This window comes from Sinocyclocheilus grahami, unplaced genomic scaffold (genome assembly GCF_001515645.1).
Source record: "Sinocyclocheilus grahami isolate Dianchi unplaced genomic scaffold, SAMN03320097.WGS_v1.1 scaffold248.1, whole genome shotgun sequence".
NCBI lineage: Eukaryota > Metazoa > Chordata > Actinopteri > Cypriniformes > Cyprinidae > Sinocyclocheilus > Sinocyclocheilus grahami.
In genome coordinates, this window is record NW_015505427.1 from 558,133 (window position 1) to 576,380 (window position 18,248).

At 37.3% G+C, this 18,248-nt stretch overlaps 1 protein-coding gene across 2 annotated transcripts in view; it reads left to right on the plus strand.

The window, feature by feature from the left end:
- Nucleotides 1-8,091, plus strand: part of glcci1a (glucocorticoid induced 1a) — a 46,658-nt gene extending 38,567 nt beyond the window's left edge. Inside the window, exons 5-9 of one of the 2 annotated variants that reach the window (XM_016289485.1) lie at nucleotides 3,081-3,230; nucleotides 3,324-3,473; nucleotides 5,158-5,368; nucleotides 5,505-5,625; nucleotides 6,503-8,091. In XM_016289485.1, coding sequence (XP_016144971.1) covers nucleotides 3,081-3,230; nucleotides 3,324-3,473; nucleotides 5,158-5,368; nucleotides 5,505-5,625; nucleotides 6,503-6,779 — 909 coding nt within the window. In that variant the 3' untranslated portion in view covers nucleotides 6,780-8,091. The remainder of the gene's footprint in view (nucleotides 1-3,080; nucleotides 3,231-3,323; nucleotides 3,474-5,157; nucleotides 5,369-5,504; nucleotides 5,626-6,502) is intronic. The other variant, XM_016289486.1, reaches the window with a different exon arrangement.
- Nucleotides 8,092-18,248: the final 10,157 nt, after the last annotated feature.

Consider the following 18,248-nt stretch of genomic DNA (forward strand, 5'->3'; position numbering starts at 1 on the left):
TGTTCCAGTGTTCCAGTTCCAGCCAATATCCAGCAACTTCGCACAGCCATTGAAGAGGAGTGGACTAACATTCCACAGTAACAACCTGAGAACAGTAAAACTGCACATTTTAGAGTGGCCTTTTATTGTGGCCAGCCTAAGGCACACCTGTGCAATAATCATGCGGTCTAATCAGCATCTTGATATGCCACACCTGTGAGGTGGATGGATTATCTCGGCAAAGGAGAAGTGCTCACTAACACAGATTTAGACAGATTTGTGAACAATATTTGAGAGAAACAGGCCTTTTGTGTACACAGGAAAAAGTCTTAGATCTTTGAGTTCAGCTCATGAAAAATGGGGGCAAAAACAAAAGTGTTGCATTTATAATTTTGTTCAGTTGTGTGTGTATGTGTGTATATATATATATATATAATTATTTTCAGTTTAATAGATGCAAATATTTTTGTTGTTTTATATTAATTGTTACAGTCGAAGGTCAAGACCAATCTGTCACTTCAACAGATTTTCACACACACACACACACACACACACACACAACATGCAAAAACAACAGAAATGGACACCTGTGCATCCATCCATAAGTTATATTGATTGAAATAAATGTCAGATCAAGCAGTGGTCAGTGTTGTGAAGTCATAAACACCATCCATTTTTCCCAGAATTGGAAATATTTGTCCATCCATAGACTGAGACTGAAGTAGACAGACTGAAAAAGTAATTCTCCATCCAGTCAGTCTTTGTTGGAGGTATTACAGCCTTCTTGCTGCTTCTAATAGTGTCTTTAATAGATACTTAGCTTTCACTATCAAATGAGCTGATATGTTACCCAAATACACTGTAGAAGAGAGCAGTCAGTTTCATCACCAAAACCTCCTGCCAGTAAGATCAATCTATCAATAGATTTTTCAAATATTTTATTATTTTATTTTGTTGTAATTATTACATACAACCAAAGAAGGTCAAGACCTCTGATGTGGGACAGGCTACAAATCTCCATTTTAAGGTGGGATAAATGTGTTTAATACTAAGTAGTTTTCATGCTAGCTGAATTTTATGCTATTTATTAAACGTATCTAATAGGTATCATAACAAAATTATGATTTTTTTTTAAACCATTTTTTTCCTCTAATGCTTAAATTCTTGGGACACCAAAGTAACCATTTTTGTGATGCATGCACCCTTATATTTATTCTTTTTTTTTCTTACTACATTCTTATGTGAAGATGTCATTTTGCCTGCTTGCACACAGTTTCCAGCCACAGGACTGTGTTCATATTAGAGAGTTCATAACAGAGGCTTCTTAGGAGCTCATCACAGCGAGCTCATTCTGCAAGCCCTGAATCATGGCACTGTTTCCAATTTGGGAGATTTTCCAACAAAAGGCTGTTTAGGCCTGCTTTCCTTCCCTGCATCTGGGAAGTCCATGTCCTCAGTATCCACATTTTTATCCAGGTTCACGTCAAGTGCTTCCACTTAGTGGCTTATAAGCCCTTACACCTCTTAAGTGGATTTAGGTTGTGTATATTGACATACTTAGCAGGGCTTTACAAGAGAGCACATTCAGGATTTCCCCTTGTTATCGCTGAGCATATACGGTGTCATTTCAGTTCATGCGAAGGCCGGCATCTCCACTAAACGCTTGCCTTTCCTCACTCTGCTTTTGAAATACAGCACATGTTTCAGGCTTTTTGCTGCCTGGTTGAAGGAAATGAAGAGCAAGTCATTTGCATGTCTTCACAGTTTCTCCATGGGCATCTGTAATGTAAACTGAGGTGGAGGGAAAGGCTGAGGTAGTTCAGTGCTCTGTAATATCAAGTGAAGAAAGAGCCATCAGCTACTTGTATTTTCAGTAGGAACGCACAAGTCTAGTTCCATTGTCTCAGTACGTACAGACAGTAAACGTTGACATTTACTGCAGATTCATCTCAAAAGTAAAATCTCAAGAGAAGGCAGGGCATGTCACAATGAGACGCGAGGAATGAGGGTTAAATATCAGTTTGCTATTTTTGTTGTAGATTCAATATCATTTATTTCTTGTCATTCTTTTTACTGTGGGTAACCAATCTTAATACATCAGGGAATACATGTGCTATTTTTATCAGTGCTGTATGAGTAAAAGACTCTCATGGCTGCCTGTTTTGCACTGACCTCTTGTGGCCATGTGGAGTTACAGCTAGCACTCAGGTCAATTCAAGATATTATTTTTATTTGTTTGTTTGTTTTGTATTTTTTCTTATATTTTGCTGTTTCTTTTATTCTGTCTGTGCCATATAGTCTTATAGGCAACACTCTGACATTTAGCAAAACTGCACCTTTTATTTTTATTACTTATGTTTTGTTTTATTATTTTACCTTGTTTTTATTTTATTATTATTATATAATTTATATAATTTTTACTTGTTTTTTTTTTTATTAATTTTTATATTTTTTAATTAATTAATTTTAATGAATTTATATATTGTTTTTTTTTGGGGGGGGGGCAGACCATATATGATAATATTGATTACTACGGAAGACCAAAGGGGACTGTGGGCTAAAGTCTGACATTTAGCAAAACTGTGCCTTTTATTTTTATTTATCACATTTATGTTTTCTATTATTATTATTATTTTGTGTTTTACCCATTTTACTTTGTGTTTTTTCCCCCCAGTATTTTTATTTTATTTATTTTTTCTTTTATTTCTACTTTTGTCTTGTATTTATTTTATTTTTTTCACCATACATGGTTATATTGATCATTATGGAAGACCAAAGGGGACTATGGGCAACACTCTGACATTTAGCAGTACTGGGCCTTTTATTTGTAATATTATTATTATTATTATTTAGTTTTTTTATTTATTTATGTTTTTTATTTTGGCCATGTCATATAGATTTGGGATGGATAGCACTCACAGCTGTGCTTCATGTGACCTGAGTTTGAGTCCTAGCTTGAGGTCTTTAGCCAATTCTGTGCCCCTCTCTCGGTCTCATCTATACACACACATATATGTATTTATTTTATTATATCATATATTGTATGTGTGTATCTGTATCCGTCACTTTAGAATAAATGTTTCTCTCTCTTTGACGTTCAGATCGCTAAGCTCAGGCTCCAGCTGCAGCGCAGTAAGCAGAGCGGAGGCCGGCAGTGTAAGGACAGTAAAGAGCGTCTCTCCCCCCTCCACTGCTGTAGCAGCAGCACCTCCATTACTGCCTCTACCATCAGCACAGCCAGCCAAGCTCCGGTCCGCACACATTACATCAGTGTATGCACTAAACGCATCCAGCAAATTCTGTGCAGTTAGTTAAATGTGAATTTGTGTCGTCTCCGTGTTCAGTCATCCATGTCGAAGTCAGCACAGGTGCCGCTGTCCAACATCACAGTGCCAAAGGCCTCCATCTCCAGGGTTCCCAGCAGCATGGAGGGCATCAACCATGAGCTGGAGAAAGTCTTCATCAAAGACAACGGCGAGAAAGAGGAGCTCAAGGTGCAGGCACACTCCTAAAGACATAATCACATTACGTACAAATGTTTAGCATGAAAAACAAATGCATATTGAGTACAGTGGCAGATTTGGTGAAAAAATATAGATGTTTTATATTTTTATACTGTACTTAAAGGGGTCATATGATGCGATTTCAAGTTTTGCTTTCTCTTTGGAGTGTTACAAGCTGATTGTGCATAGATAAGATCCCTGAAGTTGCAAAGACTAAAGTCTCAAAACCAAAGAGATATTCTTTATCAAAGTTAAGACTCTGCCACGCCCCCCTAAAACGGCTCATTCTAACACGCCCCCACATATCTACCTCACTATGTGGAAATATTAGCATAATGTGCCCAAAGGTTCACGCAAAGAAAGAAGGCGTGGTTTCAGTAACCGCAGTTAGTGTTGAAGCAGCATGTCAGGGAGACGCTGTGTGTTTCTAGGCGAAAGCAAAAGTACTTTATTTGGCCTTCCGGAATTTACATTTATTTTGAAAGATGAAGCTCGTGATTATGGAAAGGGGCATTACATTTCCGACGAGTGCTTGCGGTGTTCGGCCAATCACAATGCACTGGGTCAGCTGGCCAATCAGAGCAGACTGCGCTTGTCGGAAGGAGGGACTTTGTAGAAAACAAAGCGTTTGAGAGAGTCGGGGCATAGAGGACCTACAATAATGTACAGTATTTGAAAAATAATGTGTTTTTTGAACATTAAAGCATGCCAACATATTCTGTTACACCAAATACACAAAATAATGATATGTATAGATGCCCCATTTCGATGGCTCCTGGCACGTAGATGCGGCCGCCATCTTGGAACGGACAACTTGACGTCATTCACCATACTGTAGGTTCTCACAGAACCGTTGAGCCGTTCTGTGCAGGATTGTGGCATCTTTCGAATATTCAGTGATTACTACGGTGAATGACGTCAAGTTGACCGTTACAATATGGCAGACGGCTTAAGTATAGTGGCACATAGAAGCAGTCGCTAATGAGCATCTACGTGTATATACGTCTATGGTTGCAACAAAGTGGTTGCCAAGCAACAGACAAATGTAAACAAAGGTGTATGTTTGTAGAGTAATTTACAACAGCTTCGAACGTGGCTCAGCCAATCAGAATCAAGGACCGGAACTATCCGTTTTATTAAAAAAAAAATTTTTTTTTTTAAAGAAGTCTCTTCAATGCTCTATATAATTGATCAAAAATGCACAAAAAACTGTGATATTGTGAAATATTATTACAATTTAAAATAACGGTTTCCTATTTTAATACATTTTAAAATGTAATTTATTCCTATTAATCAAAGCTGAATTTTCAGCATCATTACTCCAGTCTTCAGTGTCACATGATCCTCCAGAAATCACTCTAATAGGCTGATTTGCTGCTCAAGAAACATTTCTAATTATCAATGTTGAAAACCAGTGTGCTGCTTCATATTTTTGTGGATTTTTTCCCGGGTTCTTTGATGAATAGGAAGTTCAAATGAACAGCATTTATTTGAAATAGAAACTTTTTCTAACATTATAAGAGTCTTTACTGTTACTTTTGATTCGTTTAATGCACTCATGCTGAGTAAAAGCATTACGTTCTTTCAAGACCCAAACTTTTGAACGGTAGTCTAACTATAGTGAAATGTGTCCAAACTTGTGATTGTTCAGAGTCTCTCTCTGACTGTCTCTCAGGCGCTGGAGGTTCCTGACGGGCGACGGGCTCCGTTTCCTCCTCAGCAGCGCAGCAGCAGCAGTCGTGGTATAGACACTCAGACGCCATCAGTGCCTGGACGCTCCAGCAGCTGCTCGAGCCTGTCGCCCTGCCCCTCGCCCGCATGCCCGCCCCGCTCACATGACGGCAGCCCTTACTCCACCGACGAGATGCTGGACGACAGAGACAAAGGTCAGACCTGCACACTGGACTGGAGGCCAAGACAGATTGTCGGTCAAAGAGCAGTTTCAAGTTTGCAGTATTCTATCATGAGAGGTGTACATATTAATCCAGAGAGTTATTGGATGTTTGTTATTCTGTCCTGCAGACAGCGGCAGCAGTTCTCCTCTGCCTAAATTCGCCTCGTCCCCAAAACCCAACAACAGCTACATGTTCAAACGGGAGCCTCCAGAGGGCTGTGAGAAGATCAAAGTGTTTGAGGAAATGACGTGAGTGGAGTTTGATTTCTGTAGTAGTGAGCCTAAAATAGCACACTGCCATTCTGCTACTGTTAGCATGCAGTATGTGTAATGTGCACAGCGTATGCATTGGATACTCTGATGAGAGGGATGCATCAACCAGAATATCAATCATCATGTCATGAATTGTCAAAAGAAAATTTTTACGTGGAAACTGGATTTAAAATGGGAAAAATTAATGCATATTTGTTTCTGGTATATTTGTGACCCTGGAGCACAAACCCAGTCTTAGGTCGCTGGGGTATATTTGTAGCAAAAGCCAAAAACACATTGTATGGGACAAAATTATCGATTTTTCTTTTATGCCAAAAATCATTAGGATATTAAGTAAAGATCATGTTCCATGAAGATATTTTGTAAATTCCCTACTGTAAATATATTAAAACTTAATTTTTGATTAGTAACATGCATTGCTAAGGACTTCATTTGGACAACTTTAAAGGCGATTTTCTCAATATTTAGATTTTTTTGCACCCTCAGATTCCAGATTTTCAAATAGTTGTGTCTCGGCCAAATATTATCCTATCCTAACAAACCATACATCAATGCATCAATGGAGAGCTTATTTATTCAGCTTTCAGATGATGTATAAATCTCAATTTTGAAAAATTGACCCTTATGACTGGTTTTGTGGTCCAGGGTCAAATATATGCTATGGCACATCACAGCAGCAATGTTCAATAAATCACAATATACAAAATACACACCTATATTGTGAGAACTCAACAATGGCTTAAAAGGGCGAATGATAGTTCCTATGAATCTTAATGCTGAGCTGTGGTACATACTGTGTGCATTAGTATTCCATTTAGAACATTCTCCTAAATCGCTTTCCTGTCTTTCTCAGGTCCAGACAGTCAGCCACCGTCCCCCTTTTCTCCTGCCCTGACAAAAACAAGGTCAACTTCATCTCCACCGGCTCTGCATTCTGCCCCGTCAAGCTCCCGGTATCCCAGCTCCAGCACTCGGGCTCCCAGCAGGAGGACGAGGAGAAAGAGGAGAGCCAGGCCGGCCCCAGCGGCTCACACCACCACCACCACATGCCCACTCAGGTCTCCACCAGCACGAGCACAGACGACCCTCCCGAATCTCCCTCCCAGCCTCAGAGCTTTGAAGTCAGCTAAACGCGGCAGAGCTGGTCTCGGTCGCGCCGCTCCGCACCCGCGTAAAGGACCGTTCGTTCCCCGCCCCAAACTTCCTGTTCCCCCCCCTGACCCCACCTTTGTGCTGAATCTTTACTATCTGCATGGCATAGCAACTGCGGCCCGAACGAGAATCACAAATGCAAAGGCAGCCGAAGGGTTGGAGTACGGCGTCTGGACGGGAAGGGCATCTGAAGGATGCGTTTTTGGGAAAAGGACCTTAGAATATGCAAATCCAAAATTCAAATGGCTTCACTGTTATCTCCATAAATGAGTGAGAGTCTCATACAGAAATCTTATTTATTGAATTTGCCTATTTGATAAGTTCAGTCACATTCCAGATATTCCCGTTTTGCTTTTTTTTTTTCTTCTGTGTGTCAGATTGATTCCGGGTTGATCCCGAGCAAGCGCAGCTTTGCTTTCGTCGTGTGCTTAAAATTTAAGCAAAGTGGCTTTTGTATGAGCACTATAATCAGCGCAAAGCCACCGATTTACGAGCAGAAAGACGACTGACGCTTTCAGGAAGGTCTTACTAGTGTCAGGGCATGCATTTGAAACTAATCGTATGTTTAACATTAAATTATGTGTCGTGTTCTCTTTCAACATCCACAGTATGAATAAGCTCTCTCTCACTATCAATATATCTATATACGAGAAGTCTATATATAAAGAAAAAGCTTGTTTGAAGTTAAAACCGTGTATTGCTGTGTTATGTGCATTATGGGAAATGAGCTGTACTCCACGGGTTGACGACTGTCCAGGTTTCCTACTTTCTGGCGATGGTGCAGAACGAGAAAAAGTACTGAAGGTTTTGTTTTTTCACACTTTGTTGCACAGTGTCCTCCTGCGGCCCACCTCGCTTCAGGTGCATCACACGGGCTTTAAACTCAGGTAAAACTCCGTCTCATCCTTCTCTGCGTTCCATCACATTCCATGTTGGGAGGTTTGAGTGGGTCGGACATGCTGCGAGTTGGAAACATGACATCGTACAGCTCTCATGGATCAGACACACATCCTCACAGTCACTATATGACACATATTAGCATTTAATAAGACAAACTACAGCTCAGATCACAGGTTGGAGGCGTGTGAGATGCATTTCTGTCTATTGCAGTACTGTTTAAGTGGCATGTTGGAACTGTGATTTTGATAATAAAATTTTAACTTTTTTTTTTTTTTTGAAATACCATAATAAGCCTTTTATATGAATAATGAAATTTAAGTTTCAAGAATAAAATCATAACATTATGAGATTAAAATACACCAAAAGACAGATCAATTATTTGGTAAACCCCATTCTGGAGTATGATTCCTGTTACTTTACACTTAATTTCTTAATCGTATATATAATGTTTTTTAATTTTTTTTTATTGTAACATTGCAACTTTATTCTCATAATCTCTTGTAACTTTTACAACTTTATTCTCAAAATCTGCTGAATTTTTTCAGCTTTAACATGCTATTAGGACATGCTGCTGGTGATAGTCTAAAATAAAAAGGTGAATTTCACAAAGAAATGTGTCGCTAAAATAAAGAAAAAATCAGGCTATTTCTAGGGCCATTAAAATCACTTTGCTTTTTTGGCATTGACTTTTTTTTTTTTATTCTTACAAAACATTTCCACCACAAATGCATTAAAATCATCAAAAATTATTATAACAAAAATCATAATGCATTAATCGAAATAATATTTTCCACATTATGGTAATGGAAATTTAAGGATTAATGAATTTAATTGTCAAAAATGTCACAATGCAAAATATCCTAATGGGCCTAAAACAAATGTTGATTTCATTTAAGCATTTTCTTTCTTATTTGTGGAGAAATATGAAATTGAGAGCTTTGATGAGATTCACCTAAAAGCTTGGCTTTATACAAGCAGAATATATTTCAGTCATAAAACGCCAAGCCTCAAATATTGAAATCAATCTATGCCCAAAGGTTGTCATTGCAGTTCAACAAAAAACAAATCTATTCACATTATCATAGATGTTTATATGTATGTTGGCTGTTGTGACAACAAAAGCATGCGTTTATGATTTTCACTGATTATTATGAATAATAACTTAACGTTTTGTCCAGGAACTAATGACAGTCAGTGAAGGCTTTTCTGGTCACAAAGCAACATTTGTATATTGTCAAACAATAACGTATTGTGCTTTAGCAATCAATAGAAAGATATTAATTTACCCATCTCATACGATCAACCATTGACAACCAACATAATATTACACGATCAATAAGAAAGGCTTTAAAAGTAACAAAGCAACCTTTTATGCTGCACCTTATATCAAAAGACCAAGTAGTTTAGTAAAAGATGAAACTCATTTTAGTAAGTGAAGGGTTTGCAATAATCATGCTCTTTTGTTTTAAATGCTTGAATATCTGCATCATTTCATCTCCATTCCATACATGTGTGATTCTGGAGCCATCGACTGCTATCAAAACCAGCACTGCAGTTTCAGGGCACATTGCTGGCCATCGTGGGAGATGTGTTTGTAGATCAGGTGAAATGTCAGGATGACCTGCTGTCTGTTCACACACAATGGCAATAAAGCATTTTATTGTTGTGACTGTACAAACCAGATATGTGTGTGAATGGAGGACGTCATTTGATTTGAAGGGGAAAGATAAGGACGAAAGAACAGAACTGTTTTGGAAGTCTATCACCCGCATAGTGATTACTCTTTGCCTATAGCCAATTCTCATGTCAAGAAAATGATTTTTAAAGCCTTGTAGCTTGAATTGTTTTCCTGCGGCAGAGACTGCTAAGCTTGCATAAGGTTATAGGCCCACTCTCCGTGTCTGGGGACAGTATCAAAAGCCACACTTTCTTCAACTTTTAGCCACAATCGGCTAATTGTTTCTTTATTTCAATAATAGGAATATTGTGTCTTATTTAAATAAAATCATTAGAAATATAATCCAGTCTCCTCTCCATCTTTCCTAAGATAGTCAGTTACAGCTTATAGTTTATGCTTCCTAAAAACCATTTATTTGTAGTCCAAATGAAATCTTTTTTAAAGCAAATTTGGGACTTTTTGAAATGCCAAAAGATGCTTAAAAGGATGTAATGCACCCAAGTAATGAAAATGTTCAATGATTTCAATTATTGTCAATAGAATTCAACAATCATTGTCTTCATTTAATCAATTGAATTGTATCATTAGCTTATAAACCTATAAAGACAGATCTAAGGTGCTGTATGTAGGATTGACACAGAGTGGTTGAACTAGGTATTGCAGTCCAAATTCTAAATATTGGAGAGGGCCCTCAGACTTGACACACACGCAGGTTGCCAGATTGAAGACCCTAACAGGAACAAGCGCACTTGACGATGAATTAAAGGAAATACGCTATTTTTGCTTCCTCAAAGAATCTTTCAGTGAACATTTCTTAAAAGAACCGTTTATTAGTTTAAAGAACATTTTAATAATCTACCCCTTTCCACTATAAAGAACCTTGTGTACAATGGAAATATAAAGGTTCTTCATAGAACCATCAATGCCAATAAATACCTTAATTTTTAAAAGTGTTCCAAGTTGTTTGAAGTCATACAATAAACAGATCAAAATTGAACTCATTATTGACTGAAAATCTTAACTTCTGTAGTTTCCCCTCATTAAAGTACACAATCTTGTGTATTTGTCTTTTTATTAGATTTTCAGATACGTGTTTGCTGCTTTCAAAGTTTGGTTGGTTTGGTTGTGGTGGCTTTTTAAAAGACTTTTTAAAAAATCTCTATGGGAGAAATAAATGGAAAAACCAATGCTGCTGAAAAAGTTGCAGTCTAGCAATGTGTGAAGCACAGTTCACGCAGAAGTCATATTCAAACCAAGCAGCTTTCTGCCATTTTATTATGCCGATTATGTCAAATAACAGTAAATGTGATCACAACTTCATGTTGTTTCAAAACCTAACAACTTACTTCTGCGGAACACAAAAGGAGAATATTTTAAGGATGTTCACACAACTCTTTTCCATGCATTGAAAGAACATTTGGGGTCAGAGGGTTCAAAAAAGCGGCGAATATGGTTCATATAATTCATGCTCTCAATAAAGGTGGTTTTTGCAGTGATGCATTAAAAGAACAATTTTTGCTTCCTCAAAGAATCTTTCAGTGAACATTTCTTAAAAGAACCGTTTATTAGTTTAAAGAACATTTTAATAATCTACCCCTTTCCACTATAAAGAACCTTGTGTACAATGGAAATATAAAGGTTCTTCATAGAACCATCAATGCCAATAAATACCTTCATTTTTAAAAGTGTTCCAAGTTGTTTGAAGTCATACAATAAACAGATCAAAATTGAACTCGTTATTGACTGAAAATCTTAACTTCAGAAGATTATAAATGTTCTTCCAAAAAGAAAGCAAGTCAATGTATGAAAACATGAGGATGAGTAAATGATGACAGATCATTCATTTTTGGGTGAACTCTCTCCCTTTAAGAAGGGAAAGGGGTGTTATACTCTCTAGGACTTGAAAGGTAAAAGCGTGGCTGAGTCGCGTGTCAGGACTGATGAAGAGGGTTGAGGAAGTTCAGCTGTCAGGATTCAGTCCTGAGGGCTTTCAAAGGCACACAGCTCACCTTCTCTGCAAGACAAATTATTCACAGCTTCTGGGCCTGTTTGACTTTAGAGGACACTTGAAGACATAACTCTGCATGACGGAAGCTCTTGCTGACTGTGTGAAGGGCACAGACTGTGATGAGAACAAACTGATCAAATGTATTGTGGGGGGACTGAAGGAGAGTTGGTTACACTTTATTTCGATAGTCCACTTTAGACATTCTACTAACTATAAGTAACTTTGTAACTACATGTCAACTACATGTCAACTAATTCTCATTAATTTGCAACTACATGTCTACTAACTCTCAGAGTAGACTGTTAGGGTAGGTTTAGGGTTAGTAGAATAAGTTGACAAAGAAAGTGTTAGAAGATATTAAGCAGACAGTCTACTAATACTCTACTAACTGCTAGTTGACATGTAGTTGCAAAGTTACTTACTGTTAATAGAATGTCTAAAGTGGACTATCGAAAAAAAGTGTTACCGGAGAGTTTTGCATTATAAGGTTGTGTAAAAGCTTTGAGGTCTAGTACAAAAGCAGACTTAAACAGTCGTAGACCAACATGAGTACTGCACGTGAATCAACAGAAACTGATTTTACACTGACTAAAATATGTATACTTTTATTCAGCAAGGACACATTAAATTGAGCAAAAGTGACAGTAAAGACATTTATAATGTTAAAACATCTTTATTTTAAATAAAGGCTGCTCTTTTTACTTTCTATTCATCAAAAAATTCAATAAATAGTATTAAGCAGCATAACTGTTTTCAACATTGATAATAAGAATAAATGTTTCTTGAACAGAAAATCAGCATATTCGAATGAGTTCTGAAGGATCATGTGACTGAAGACTGGATTAATGATGCTTAAAATTCAGATTTAAGGGGGTCTGAATACTTTCCGTACCCACTGTATATATATCCAAGCTCATCCTTTCTAATCATCCTACTACTTGTCCGCTTGATCCTATTCCATCTCATCTCCTTCAAGCAATTTCTCCTGTAGTTGTACCTGCACTCACTCTCATCGTTAACATATCTCTTCACACTGGTGTTTTTCCCTCCACATTTAGACAGGCTCTTATAACCACACTACTTAATAAACCCACCCTTAACCCGTCTCTTTTAGAGAGCTACAAACCGGTTTCTCTTCTTTTCATTGCAAAAACATTTGAACGAGCTGTGTTCAACCAAGTCTCTGCCTTTCTCACACAGAACAACCTCCTCGACAGCAACCAGTCTGGTTTCAGAAGTGGACATTCAACCGAGACTGCCTTGCTCTCAGTTGTTGCAGCCCTAAGACTGGCAAGAGCGGCTTCCAAATCCTCAATACATATCTTGCTGGATCTGTCTGCTGCTTTTGACATGTTTAACCACCAGATCCTCCTGTCAACCCTATTGGATAAGGGCATCTCAGGAACCGCACTCCAGTGGTTTGAGTCTTACCTCTGCCTGGTCCTGCAGATTTGCTTTATTCAACATCAAGAAGATCAGGCCCTTTCTTTCAGAACATGCAACATAACTCCTTGTTAAAGCTCTTGTTCTGTCCAGGCTGGACTATTGCAATGCTCTCTAGGCAGGTCTTGCAGACACTTCTATCAAACCTTTACAATTAATCCAGAACGCGGCAGCATGATTATTTTTTATGAGCCAAAAAGAATGCACGTCATACCTCTGTTTATCAATTTGCACTGGCTACCAGTATTTGCTCGCATAAAATTCAAGGCATTGATATTTGCCTGCATATCATTGCTCTTTTGTTGATTTTGATAGCTTCCATTGTCCTCATTTGTAAGTCGCTTTGGATAAAAGCCTCTGCTAAATGACTAAATGTAAATGTAATCCCAGTCATGGTTTCAAAAATGGCAAACATTGAAGAGTTTATTTGCAAAAGCAGATAACTTTGTTTTTTTTATTTTCAAAAATCATGTTTTTTTTATTATATTATCATGTTTTTGTTGTGTTTTATTGTGTTAGTTAGCTGTATTTTTGTTGTTGTTATTTTTTACCTAATCAAAATAACCAAACTGCAGTTTGATCGAGATTAACTGGAATGCACAATGAAAAAAAAAGATTTTTGACAGTTCTCTGTTTTTGCAAATTAACTTATTTCTCTAGGATTTCATGATCAGTCTGTTGAGAGATGAAGGCAACACTGCAAACTGAATCTAACCAGGACAGAGATGCACAACAACATGAGGACAAGAAGGTCAGGGTCTCTATCAGCTGCATCTGCAACAGTGAAGAGACGACTCTGAGATTCTTCATATGACTAGTAAATAAGAAGAGATAGGCATGGACAAAAATGATTTGATTGTAAATTATTAAGTCAAAGTTAGCTAAAGCGATAGAATAGTAATAGGAAAAGAAATGTACAAATATTGTTAGATATTTCCCCAACTGTTAATGAAATAGTTACTGTAACAGGTAAGCTGACTCGTTATGGTGTTTTTGTGTACAACAGAGGACGCTGTTTCACGAAAACCAGATTAACCACGGTGAAAGCCATGCTTTGGCTGTGATGCGCTCGGTGCTGAATCAGTTCAGGGAGATTGTTAACAAAGATGCTGTGTTATTGTATATTGAATCTGGTCCTGTCATCTTATAACTGCTGTATTGATTGTGTGTAGGAGGTATATGTGGTGTCTGGCTCAGAGGTCTTACTGTTGTACTGCAGTTTAAGATGAACTGCTGCTGAATGGGGGTGAATTTTAGCTGACCTTACGTTTATGCTGCAGATGCTACAGTCAGGTCTATTCAGCAACATTCACCACTAACAAAGACCATAGTCATAAGTCTTACACTGTATGTCTGTCTATAGTGTTTGCCTATAACATAGTCAATCATCTGTATAGAAATATGGAGGATAATTCATTTGATGAGGGTACAAATCACTGCAGACATTTGACCTCATTTTGAGTCATGTTACAACATATTCAAACAGATTTGCCTGGGAGGTTTTATTTGATGTCTGTCTGATGCATTGCAGCCTTTATTTGATCTGGAGTGCTTTCAACATGCAAAAACAAAAACATTATGATGCAAAAACATGACCTTAATGACAATTTAGGCTGTCGCAGCTCTGGTTATGGAAACAAAACTGTTGTTTTAATGCGTGCTGTACAAGGAATCTGTTAGAGCAAATATAACTCCCACCACAAGTTTTTTTTTTTTAATTATCTATCTATAATTAAAGACTTTGATGATGCCACTCAGCTCTGGAAAGTTCTCAAAAACAAAATGAAAAGGAACCAAACCAAGCAAAACAAAAGCAAAGCTAGGCAAGACAAATAAATAAAACAAAATGCTTTTGTTTACATAACAGATTTCTCAAAAAGAAAAAAAGTAAACAAAAAAAAACTGTTTACAGGATTCTGATTTCTCAAAACAAAACAAGCAACAAACAAAAGTTAATTCAGGCAAAACGAAACAAAAATGTTCTGAAAACAAAGCAAAACTATTTGTTTTGTTTACAGCAGCATTCTGATTTCTCAAGAACAAAACAAACCAGTCAACTCAAAGCAAAACCAAAATATGTACAGCATTCCAATTTTTACAAAAATAAAGTATTCTGATTTTTCAAAACAAAGCAAAACAAAAAAAAATTGTTCATGCATTCTTATTTATCAAAAACAAACCAAAGCTAAAACCTTTGTATACAGCATTCTGATTTCTCTAAATCTGATTTCTTAAAAATATTCCCATTTCTCAAAAACAAAACTAATATGTTTGTTCAAATTATTCTGATTTCTCATTATCTGATTTCTTAAAAACAAAACATTACATTTTGTTCACAATATTCTGATTTCCAGTAACCCAATTTCTCATAATCTGATTTCTCATAATCCGATTTCGCAAAAACAAAGCAAAACAAAAACGTTTTCACAGTATTCTGATTCCTCATAATCTGATTTCTCAAAATAAAACAAACAAAAACAACAAAACAGAATGGTTATGAACACAACAAAAGACAACAAAACAGAACAGTTATGATCAGTACTATAGGTACGGCGCAAAACCACACAGCCCCACAATTGCAACATGAATTTCATCATGATACAACCAGATGCCCACCTTTAAAGAGGGTCTGCAACAAGAAAATGATCACTGTTTCCTATCTAATCCTATTTCCATAAACAGTGACTGGTATTCCGGTAAGACCTCATCAGGGATCATTAATTCAGCATACTATGCAAACGTCACAATGAAAACTATTTATTCCTAATTTTCTATTGTTCTGCTTATATTAAACATGCAATAAATCTGGATGTCCCCATGACTGGCATTGCTTACAACAATAATAACACTAATAGTTGCACTGCACACACTAATTATAACAATAGTAAACTTGAGGAATTGATCAAATGTTCATTGAACTACTACTTCTAATATCCAGTATAAAAATGCATATTAAAAGTGTGCTTCAAAATGCTTCTTTTCTTCACTGTTGACCGCTATTGCTGGTAAAACAATCAGACCAGTAATCTAATACCTAAACTATTTCTTATGTTCAGGATTATAAATAGGGGTTTCCCTTTCTGCTTTAGACTTTGCAACATCTATTCCTGGAACAAAAAAGCTTTCTTTGGAAGAGCGGGACTGTGAATTCTTATGCTTATCAATCTTTCTGGTATTTGGATTTATTATTTTCCTGGCAGTAAAAAAAATAAAAAAATAATACAGAATGAAAAACAGTATCCCCCACAAAACAAATATGTTTTAAGGAATGGTGAACGTCAGAGTGCTGGTCTATGAGTGAGTGTGAGGTCAATGTATGTGACCCCGGCTAGCAGGATCAACATTAGGAACTTTCTCCACTCACACAGGGATAACACCAGCATCAGCAAGGATTACTCGTGTCCAGGAGCAAAAGCAATCATGGCTGAACCTCTGCAGAGTGGCTGTTGCTTTAATTCACTCTGGCAGGTTCGAGCCTGGGCCACCATTAATCCAATAGTACTCACTTTCCAGGTGACCATCACTGCCTTGTCAGCCCATTTAGATCTTCATAATCCATAAACCTCTTAATCCAATTGTGTAGCAGCATCATGACGTATCCCACACTGCTATCTGCACAGAAAAAACACTCCACATATAGAGGATCCAGATCTGGGCTCAGTGTAAACATAAGAATGTGTTTAGATCCTACCTTTCCAAACGCTATCACTTTGTCTATTTAAATGGGGAATCATCTCAATTAAATCCAGTAAAGTATGGAGTGCCACAAGGATCTGTACTAGGTCCTCTGCTATTTTCAATGTACATGTTGTCCCTTGGTAATATTATTAGAAAATACGGGATTAGTTTCCACTGTTATGCTGATGATACTCAACTATATATCTCAACAAGACCAGATGAAACTTCTAAATTATCTAAGCAAACAGAGTGTGTTAAAAATGTAAAAGATTGGATGACCAATAATTTTCTCCTATTAAATTCGGATAAGACCTAGATATTACTTATTGGACCAAAAGACAGTACACCGAATCTCGTGGATTACAATTTGCAACTAGACGGATGTACTGTTACTTCCTCTACAGTCAAAAATCTGGGTGTTATATTAGATAGCAACTTGTCTTTTGAAAATCATATTTCCCATGTTACAAAAACAGCATTCTTCCATCTTAGAAACATTGCCAAGTTACGAAACATGATACCTGTTTCTGATGCAGAAAAGCTAGTTCATGCATTCATGACCTCTAGACTGGACTATTGTAATGCACTGCTAGCTGGTTGTCCTGCATCTTCAATAAACAAGCTACAGGTAGTCCAAAATGCAGCGGCTAGAGTCCTTACCAGGTCAAGAAAATATGATCATATTACCCCAATTTCACAGTCTCTGCACTGGCTACCTGTTAAGTTCCATATCAGTTACAAAATATTATTACTTGCCTATAAGGCCATTAATGGGTTAGCTCCTGCGTACCTAACTAGTCTTCTACCACGCTACAATCCATCACGATCCCTAAGGTCACAAAATTCTGGACTTTTGGTAGTACCTAGGATAGCAAAGTCCACTAAAGGAGGTAGAGCTTTTTCGCATTTGGCTCCCAAACTCTGGAATAGCCTTCCTGATACCGTTCGGGGTTCAGACACACTCTCTCTGTTTAAATCTAGATTAAAGACACATCTCTTTGGCCAAGCATTCAAATAATGCATCTCATAATCTTTTACTGCAGTCATAATCTTTTACTGCAGTTATATCTAATCAAATGCACATTATTATTCATTAGTTTGGGTTAAACAAATCATTTTTGCTTGGTTGGAACAGCAGCTACGCTAATTATGTTTGTATTTGTTTCTCTGTCTTTTGCCACGGGATGTAACTAGGATTTACACAAGCTTCAGTCTGGATCCAGAACACCTGAGAAGAGATGATGCAACCCCTCAGAGGACCTCAGATGATGCCAACCCTGAAACAACATACAGAACTACCACATTTTGCTACAAGTTTGATTGCATCATATAATAATTGCTGTTAATATTATTCATCGTCTGTTTTATTACGTCTTATATTGATTTTTCCGTTCTGCTGGTTCGTCTGGTCAGAGGAGAACTGGCCCCCCGACTGAGCCTGGTTTCTCCCAAGGTTTTTTCTCCATTCTGTCACCGATGGAGTTTTGGTTCCTTGCCGCTGTCGCCTCTGGCTTGCTTAGTTGGGGACACTTCATTTCCAACGTTATCGTTGACATAATTGCAAAGATATTATTTAAACTGAGCTGGATGTTGACATCACTGAATTCAATGATGAACTGTCTTTAACTGAAAAATGAGTGTTTACTATTGTCATTTTGCATTATTGACACTATTTTCCTAATTAATACTGTTCAGTTGCTTTGTCACAATCTGTATTGTTAAAAGCGCTACATAAATAAA